General features: G+C 47.7%; 1 protein-coding gene across 1 annotated transcript in view; it reads right to left on the minus strand.

Annotated features, from left to right (window-relative positions):
* Positions 1-10000, minus strand: part of mical2a (microtubule associated monooxygenase, calponin and LIM domain containing 2a) — a 44426-nt gene that overhangs the window by 9081 nt on the left and 25345 nt on the right. Inside the window, exons 12-17 of the mRNA XM_083690927.1 lie at positions 9034-9181; positions 7518-7717; positions 6332-6435; positions 6134-6205; positions 5901-6032; positions 3507-3614 (exon numbers count right to left, since the gene is read on the minus strand). Coding sequence (XP_083547053.1) covers positions 3507-3614; positions 5901-6032; positions 6134-6205; positions 6332-6435; positions 7518-7717; positions 9034-9181 — 764 coding nt within the window. The remainder of the gene's footprint in view (positions 1-3506; positions 3615-5900; positions 6033-6133; positions 6206-6331; positions 6436-7517; positions 7718-9033; positions 9182-10000) is intronic.

Here is a 10000-nt window from a genome sequence, read left to right on the forward strand (position 1 = left end):
CCTGGAAATGGACTACACACTGTGACTTGGCATTCAAGACTGCAAAGGAACTGATAACGTCAGAGAAAGTCTTGACTCACTACAACCCGGACTTACCGCTTCGCTTGGCGTGCGATGCATCGCCATATGGCATCGGTGCTGTTCTCTCCCACAAAATGCCAGACGGCTCCGAACGTCCTATAGCCTTCGCCTCTAGGTCCTTAAGTGCTGCAGAAAAGAATTATGCACAAATAGATAGAGAGGGATTGAGCCTTGTTTGGGGGGTGAAGAAATTCAACCAATATTTGTATGGGAAACGCTTCACATTGATAACAGACCACCAACCCCTAGTGGCCATTTTTAACCCAAGAAAATCTATCCCGGTAATGACAGCAGCGCGCTTACAAAGATGGGCATTGTTTTTAGGTGGACATGACTATGTGATTGAGTACAAGGGAACGACACAGCATGGAAATGCTGATGGACTCTCACGATTGCCATGTGAAACAGAGGACAATACATCTTCAGATCCAGCAGAGATGTTTCATTTGACCCACATGGAGAACTTACCTGTCAACAGCGCACAGATCAAACAAGAGACCGGCAGAGATCCAACTATGGCTAAGGTCCTTGAGCTTACGGTAAAGGGGTGGCCTGCCAAAAACACAGTGGGCTTACCTGAATACTTCAGTCGACGTGAACAGCTATCCGTGTGTCACGGGTGCATCATGTGGGGCACCAGAGTCATAGTGCCACCCAAGCTGCGCTCCAGAGTCCTTGAAGACCTTCATGAGGGACACATGGGTGTTGTAAAGATGAAGAGCCTTGCCAGGAGCTACATATGGTGGCCGGGCATTGACCACCAGATTGAGGACTTAGCCAAGACATGCTCTGGGTGTCAACTGATACAAAAGCAACCTCCACTTGCCCCTGTCCACAGCTGGGAGTGGCCAACTGCTCCATGGCAAAGGATCCACGTAGACTATGCAGGGCCATTTCTAGACAGAATGTTTCTTGTTGTTGTTGACGCGTATTCAAAGTGGCCAGAAGTTTTCATAGTGAAAAATGCCACATCCACGAAAACAGTTGAAGTGCTTCGCACACTCTTCGCAAGAGCAGGATTGCCTGAGCGACTCATCAGTGACAATGGTAGTCAATTTACATCAGAAGAGTTCCAATCATTCATCCGGAAAAATGGAATCAAGCATACAACTGCTGTACCTTACCATCCTGCCACAAACGGGCTTGCTGAGCGCTTTGTCCAGTCGTTTAAGCAGTCAATGAAAACAATGGGCAATGCTCAGATGCCACTGCCAGAGAAGATGGCAAAGTTCCTACATGCGTACAGAAATACTGACCATGCTACAACTGGTCAAGCTCCCGCTTTACTGTTCATGGGAAGGCGGCTGAGGTCACGTCTAGATCTGCTTAAACCTGACCTTCGCAGAGATGTGACGCAGAAACAGTCCATCAAAGCTGCACCACGTCATGTCAGAAACTTTGTAATTGGACAACAAGTGTTGGCAAGGGATTACCGACAGTCAAAACAGAAATGGCAGCGTGGTGAGATCCTGTCAAAGACAGGGCCTCTTACATACACAGTGAGGATTGGACGTGATGTCATCTGGCGACGTCATGTCGATCAACTGCTAGATGCAACAACTCATCATGCGACACAATGCGACAACACAGAGGATGACACTCCTGTTCATGAGGACTCTGATGAATTCATGTTCCCAGTTTCAGAGACTCCTCCTGATAATGACAACCCCACACCTGCTAGTATGGATGTCCCCGAGGTTCCTGTTCAGGACCCTGAGCCTCAAGAGAGACGCTATCCTGAAAGAGCTCACCGTCCTCCTCAAAGACTGGAAGTGTAAAAACAAAACAAACCAAAAAAAAGAGCTATGCATTGTCATTGTTTCATGTTTAATGTTAATGTGTGTGTTAGTGTTTAAAGTGTTCAGCACTAATGTGTGATATAGAGTAGTGTAAGACCTATGTAGTAACTATGGGTTAATTACCAGTAACGGGTTATGAGTTTTCCATTAGATAGATATGGATATGATTTTTCTGTTATACGAGATGGACATCAATGCTGCAAAGGAGGAAATGTTATGTTCATAGTTAAAGTTGATGGGACTACTTTTATGTTATGCGCATGTACCTTTCAGGTAGTACTGAGCGGCGCATTGATACAGTAAGCTAGAGCAGTTGACCTTCGGCAGAGTAACGAATGTAATGTAACATGCTCATAGAAAAATCCAGTAAAGACTTTTGTTAACTTTACTCCGGTGTTCATTTGATGTATGTTGTGCAAGTGCAATACACAACATTCTCCCAGTGTAGGCTGGAGAAAACCCATTCTGCCTTTCAGCAGAGTGTCTGCACTGAGGCCCTCTGAGTCTCTGAGCAGTAAGTGAATTAACAGCGCTGTCACACACACACACACACACACACACACACACACACACACACACACACACACACACAGAGAGACACACACACAGACACACACACACACACAGACACAGACACACACAAGCACGCACGCACACACACCACACACACATGCTCGCACACACACACACCCACATACACACACACACACACACAATTAAAGAGAGACCTGAGAGAATAGCCTACCTTTCGGCCTGAGCTCTTTTCTACAGGCTTGTCTCACTGGGAATATATAGAACCACGTAATGGAACAAGGAGAAACCATTGAATTTAATGATTCCTGCTTATACACAACAAATTGCCTGATATGTTTTCAGAGGGCGTAACATTGTTAAAAAGCCTTGTTGAAAGCCATGACGTACACTGGCATTTGAATGACTCACTGTGTTAAAATAAAGAAGGTGATTAAAAAGCACACTGAACACCATGTCTTAACAATAACCTGAAATCGCCTGCGTTCTGTTAGTTACAGATCCACGCTTGTGAAAAACATTACCTTACCATTACCTTACTATCGGTCAATTTAAGACCTTGATAAATGATCTGTCCTCCGGGGAATGTATGGGTTTTAATTGATTATATGATATTGTTGTTGGAATTGTTTGCAATTTTAAATGTACTTTTGATTCATGTTCATGTTGTCAGCAGAACTCCCCTGAAAAAGAGACCTTGGTCTCAGTGGGGCACCCTGCCTAAATAACGGTTTAATAACCCACATGTATTTTTTTAAAGCAAGTCCTGGCGTACACTGGACTGTAACTGCAATATGTACTTTATGAGACCATTTCATGGTTCTTGGAATGATGGAGGGTGAATAACATCAGACTGTACAGAGGGGGAAATGAACGAAGTTTAGCAGCCACGGTGACAAACATGACAGCGCATGCAACATGCAAACACATGCACGCACGCACACGCACGCATGCGCACGCACACGCACGCACACACACGCACACACACACGCATACACACACACACACACACACACACACACACACTGTGAGGGGCTGGTGATGCAGGCAGGAGGGGGGGGCGGAGCGGCCAGATTTGAAGGTTCAGATAGTCACCTGGGGTGTAGGGGTCACGTCCCCTGAGAACAGTGCTCTCAGATGAACAGCTTTGTCCTTTACACTCTTATTGTGAAACTCTCTAGCTTTTTGGGTCTGAGCTTTCTTCTGCAGGATCCCATGTAGCAAGGAGACAAAGAATAGGCATAAGGACGAGACAAAACTCGCCCTTTTACACAACACCACACACCCACTGTCGAAAGGAACAGGTCTGAATGTCAACATAATTAGGCTGATTATTAACCACCAAATCAGGGTTGTAATGTTCAGACGAGATGAGTGGGTATTTGTTCTACCTTCCCACTGAAGAAGCTAGACAGCCCTGTGTCCTTTGTCTGGCAGAACAATGGGGTCGCTGTGTGAAGCCTGGGCTTTATGCTTTTATTACATTCATTTCACACCCCAGCAACGACGACTGGACTCAAACGTGTTATGCTCCTGGAGCACTAGACTAAGACAGACACACAGGTCTGGCCAAGAACAGGGACAGGCCATATGCTTAGTCTGAACCACAGGTGCACCCCATTGGGTAGTCTGAGCCACAGGGATAGCCCATTGGTTAAGCCTAAGACCCTCTCTGGGAATTGGGAGGAGGAGAGAGGGCCATGACCAGGGCCAAGTCTTGGCAGTCCTCTTCCGTGACGGTAAGATGAACCAATGAGTTGCCTCTGTCTAAGTCTGTGCCAGGTCTGTGGGCCTGCTCTTGCCATTGTGGTCTGTGAGGACGATTAGGGGTTGACTCCATCACACAACAATGTCAGATTCGACGTTAAATATATAATCAGGGTAATTACATAGACATTCATTTTCTGGCTTTTTTCTCCTGGAATATCTTCCACGATCATGAGAGGCATTTAAAAAAAAAAGGACAACACTCTTTGCAGATAGAGAGAAAGGACAGAATAAAAGAAAATAAGCAGATAGAGAAAGAGAGAGAGAGAAGAAAAAAGAGAGGAAAGGAGAGGGGGACAGTTGTTCACCTGGGTGATCATATTATCCACCTCCTGAAGACGTTGGAGCATTCTAGACATGGCCAGGACTGCTGAGTGGCAGGAGGGAGAGTAGCCAGGGCAGTCTGGCCTCTCTGGGCCCTCTGGCTGGGGCTGGAGACGTGTCTCCTCAGCCTGTCTGGGGCTCCTGGGAGTCAGCTTTGGGCTGGGTGGGGACTGGAGATTGGATTGGGGTGGTGGTGGGGGCTGGGGCCGGGGTCGTAGCCGGAGCTGGGGATGGGGTTGGGGCTGGGGCTGGGGCTGGAGCTGGAGCTGGGGTGGTGGCCGAGACCGGAGCCGGAGCTGGGGATGGGGTTGGGGCTGGGGCTGGGGCTGGGGCTGGGGTGGTGGCCGGGACCGTAGCCAAGGATGGGGTGGGGGTTGGGGCTGGGGCTGGGACTGGAGTTTGGGCTTAGGTGGGGGCTGGGGCGGGAGCCGAACGCAGAGCTCGGCTGCATAGTTGACACAGGTTGTCAGACTGTCAGACTGAACCTGGAAACACACAGCAGCGAATTTGAGCAGTGCAGTGCCATGGCTTACAGTCAACTCTTGGCTGAGCAGCAAACAGGCTCTCCATTAGTTTAACAGCTGGAGAATATAAGGATGTGATTTACGCCCAGTGTTTTGCTTTATAGTGTGAATATACTTCACTGGGGGTTTACTTTTCATTTGAAACCTACAGGGACCATTAAACACTCTCACTCCAGGTAAGTGATGACTGTATTGTGAGTGAGTGTATTTGTGAGTGTGTATGTTCATAACTGAGTGTGTGTGTGTGTGTGTGTGTGTGCGCGTGTATATGTGTGTGTGTGTGTGTGTGTTGTGTGTGTGTGTGTGTGTGTGTGTGTGTGTGTGTGTGTGTGTGTGTGTGTGCGTGTGCGTGTGCGTGTGCGCATGTACGTGTGTACCTGTGTGTGTGTGTGCATGTGTGTGTGTGTGTTATGTTGACCACATCTGCTCCAGGCCTCTACCTGTCTCTTGGGGGGCAGGGTGGGTGGGGTCTGCTGCCTGAGGTTGATGAAACGTGGGGTCTCAGTCATGTCCAGAGAACGCGGCCGAGGGGCCCTCCCACGCCCAGCACCAGACTCACTCTGAGACTGACACGAGGGATAATCAGTCCCAGAGAAAGGCCAAGGAAAAGAATTAGTAGGAAGACAGGAAAACAGGAAAGAAGGAAGAAAGGGGAAATAGGAAGTCTCGCACGGTCTTCTAATAGGTACATTTTTTGTGTTATTGTGCTGATGAAAGGAAAGTACCAGAAAAAAGCACTCATGGTTCATTTCATGGCCAGTCGATACAGTAACATACCTTATGTTTCCCACATCCCAGGTACAAGGATACACACAACACTGTCTGAGACCAGGTGAGGGGACAGATGGAGGGGACGCATCCCGGTGGTTCTTACCTGTCTCCGGAGGGTGCAGCTGGGGTTGATCTCCTCAAACTTGGTGGCCATGAAGCGCACCTTGTTCTCTTTGGGCTCCTTCTCCTCTCCCTCACAGGAGGGGGACGCACTCTGACCGGAGAAGTTGGTTGCCTGTCGGGAGGAACGAGTGAGAGGAGATGAGTGTTTACCAGAGGTGAAAAAAGGTCCATTTGAAATGTGAAGTATTCAAGTTCTGTTGACTGGTAACAAACCTCTTCCAGATAACTGCAGATCTTTCGTCTCCTTTTGTAGGTGGGGTCAGTGTCCTCTAGTTTCTTGTCATCCTGGGAGAAATATCGCAGTGCCATACACATTAATACATAAGACTCTCAAACACAAAAAGATACAACGTGAAAATGTCTCTAGTTTAGTCACTATCGTAGCAGATGGGCACTTGGAGAAATAATTACCTTCGGTACACGTTTTCTTGGCAGAGCAAAGTTCAGAGCTTTGTTCATACTCCTCACCGCCTTCGAAGGATAGTCCTCATTGTTTTCATCGCCCCCTCTAGAATCTGCAATAAAACACACAACCGCGTTCAAAAAGGCTTGAGAATTTCCACACTGCTCAGCCATAAATGGCATATAAAAAGCGATGGCCAATGTGTTTTTATGCTAACATTGAAAAGAACGAAACCTTATATTATGACCCAGACAGGGCCAGACTCAAGCATCTGTTTTTGTTGAGAAATGCCCACTAATAAATAAAAGAGCTCTTTCCTGGAAACTTACACTGGAAAGACTTCGGTGCAGATCATACAAATGTCAAGATCTGCAGCAAAATAATCATCATTCAATCAACCAGCTTAGCTGTGGATCAGGGGAGGAGGTAGAAATCGGAGGACGGGCTCATTGTAATGCATGGAACGATACCATTCCTCATTCTGTTCCATGCATTACAATGAGCCCGTCCTCTGATTTCTACCTCCACCAGCAAGAGGGGGGGGGGGGGGGGGATAGCCATATGTGACGTCTCCCAGCCAGGCAGGATGCAGAGCTGGAGGAAATGATGTCGTCGTCCTCCTCTGAGACGACCCTGGCTGTGGAGATAGTGGGGTCTCCTCACGTATCACAGAGGCCACTATCTGCAGCAAGGTAAGCTGTCCTGGGCTGCTGGGGCAGATGTGCATTCCTCTCATACCAGACTACATGACTGATAGGGTTGTGTAACACAGGCCTCTCTTCACAGGAGACCAGATGAAATCTCATACCACCCTCTAAGGTATGTCCTTAGAAGAGACATACCTGGGGGTCAGCCCAGAGACAAAGGAGGAGAAAACTCATTGAGGAACAGTTCCATATGTAGAAGAAATGGCCCATGGCTGGTGAAACCTAATACAGTGAGAGGTTGAGGCTTTAATAGAGAACAGGTCACACTGTGGTGTGGTAGGGACAAGAGCGACAAGGATATGGTGTTTTCTGTGTGTGTGTGTGTGTGTGTGTGTGTGTGTGTGTGTGTGTGTGTGTGTGTGTGTATGTGTGTGTGAGTGTGTGTGCGCGCATGCGTGCGTGTATGTGTATGCGCGCGCATGCGTGTGTGTGTATGTGCGTGCATGTGCGTGTGTGTGTGCGCGCATGCGTGTGTGTGTGTGTCTACCTGAGGCGGGTAGGGGAGAGCCGCGGAACAGCTCGTAGAACTTGGAGAGGTAGGCGGTCATGCTAGTCTTGTCTGGCTCCTGTCCAGCAGCCATCTCCTTCCCACTGGTAAACGGCCGGATCCCAAACTCTTTCTCGGCGATGTCAAAGGCCAGCTGGAGGTTGTTAGCCCCGTCCTCCTCATTAAGAGAATCAAAATCTCTGTTGTAGAGAACAGACAGGGGTTAGGGCTACGAGACAGGGCCTGAGAAAAAGGAAAACCAGCCAATATTTTTGTAATGTTGTGAGGAAAACAAGCAGTAACCAGGCACATAAGCAGTCATCAACGTCGATGTTCTGAAACAGTTCCTGGCCAGAAATAACAAACTGCCCTCGATAAGGAGTGGGAAATATAATATGTGGTTATGCTGTCCAAACACTCCTCTCCTCTGCATACCTGAGGGTTGCTCTAGAAAAAGGTTGTGTTGAACAAGTGTGTGTGTGTCTGTGTGCTCTGTTTTATCACACCTGTCAGTAACAGAGATGGAGAGAGAGAGAGATAGGGAGAGAGAGAGAGAGAGAGAGAGAGAGAGAGAGAGAGAGACAGACAGAGACAGAGAGAGGGCGAGAGAGATGCACACAGAGACTGAGAGAGAGAGAGAGAGAAAGAGAATGGGTTTCCTGGCATCAGGAGAGAGAGAGAGAGAGAGGGAGGGAAAGAGAGAGAGAGGGAGAGAGAGATAGAGAGAGAGAGAGACAGACAGACACAGAAACTAGGAGTGAGAGAGAAAAAGAGAGAAAGTGGGTTTCCTGGCATCAGGAATACAACTTTAGAGAGAGGTCAAGTGTCATTCACAAGTAAACCCTCATATTGACTCTCACACAAAGAGTCTCTGTGAGAGGAAGGCAGGGACTTGTGTAGATAGCTGCACCAGGACATATATTACATTGACATGAATGGCTTATCCTCAGACCTGGCATACCTTACACACCCATTACAGATGTCTCTTCCTTTAGAGGGATAGCATGATTACAAGGTGGGTGTACTCTATGGTGTTTCACAATCACCCGTGTCTAGTACAAGGCAGGTTAAATGAGGAACCTCATCACCACGCAACAGACTGTTAGGGAAGTTTATGAGGACGTCGTCTGTTCAAGTACTGTAGGTGCTTTGTGCAGAACAAATGTGAGAAATGAAGAAGTTCCCGTGTGACTGATTGAAGGAGAAGGGAGGTCATTTAGAGTGCGCTACATAAAATGGGTCTACGCTGTGGTTTACGAGGATGTTGAGCGTCTGTGTGTTTGTATGTGTGTGCGTGTGCGTGCGTGTGTGTGTGTGTGTGTATGTGTGTGTGTGTGTGTGTGTGTGTGTATGTGTGTGTGTGTGTGTGTGTGTGTGTGTGTGTCCAATAAAATGAGGACGCTGTCTATGCTTGTGTATGTGTGTGTGTGTGTGTGTGAGAGTGTGTGTGTGTGTGTGTGCGCGCGCGCGAGGGCGTACGCGTGTGTGTGTTTATGTGCGTGTCTGTCTTACATACATGAGGATCGGCCTGAACCTGTGTATGAGGGCACAGAAGGCCAAGCCGCTCTGCCAGGAGGTCGTCAGGTCGGCCACGCCCACGTTCTGGTAGCCCTCCGTCTGTTTCTGACACCAGGTCAGCAGCCTCCCGGGTCTGATCTCCGACTCTACGACAGGAGAGAACAGCCCAAGAACAGTTCAGGAAGGTTGTATTGAAGTATTGAGGTATTGAAGGTTGCAGATGTAGAAATGTATTGACTAGAGTTGACACGATTCCTAATCCTAGACATATCAGAGATGTACAGTGCCATATTTCTGTTCTACGTCATACATTTCTATCGGAACATTCCACAACATTGCGCCTTGATAAACCCAGCTATCGGACACCCACTCAGTTACACAGCAACACAAAACACAACGCTTACAGCGAATGAGGTCATCAGGGTGGAACAGCACAGTGACACCAGAGTGACATTCATGAGGGGGGTAAGACAGATAAGATGTGAGCTGAGATGAGGGGTTGAGGTATGCATTCCTCTGTCAGGACATGTTCAGACCAACGTTCGGTAATACTACCCTTTGTTAGGTCACATGGTGTTCAGTGCAGTATGCTGAGGGTGTGCCTAAAGATATAGCATATTATACGCTGTAAATCAGTGTCTGACTTAAATTGAGGTTATATCTCTAACCTTCAGCTCTGCTTGAGTAACTGTACATAACTTTCCCAACCTAGGATCTTAAACATGTATTAAAAAGTATGTTGAAACACGACCAGCTACACTTTGTTAGGTCTGGCATCTGAGAACATCCTAAAGATGTGTGTGTGTGTAACCGGGATATGAGTGTGTTATTCCTCGTTCTCAGCACATACAATCACAATGATGGATGTGGACATTTAGTCTGAAGTAAACACCGGGTCATTGTGAAGACAAGTCCATTACTGTACATACAGTAGAGCGGGGGAGGAGATTAGTGAGCTATAGAAC

The sequence above is a fragment of the Argentina silus genome (assembly GCF_951799395.1).
Source record: "Argentina silus genome assembly, chromosome: 19".
Classification (NCBI taxonomy): Eukaryota; Metazoa; Chordata; class Actinopteri; order Argentiniformes; family Argentinidae; genus Argentina; species Argentina silus.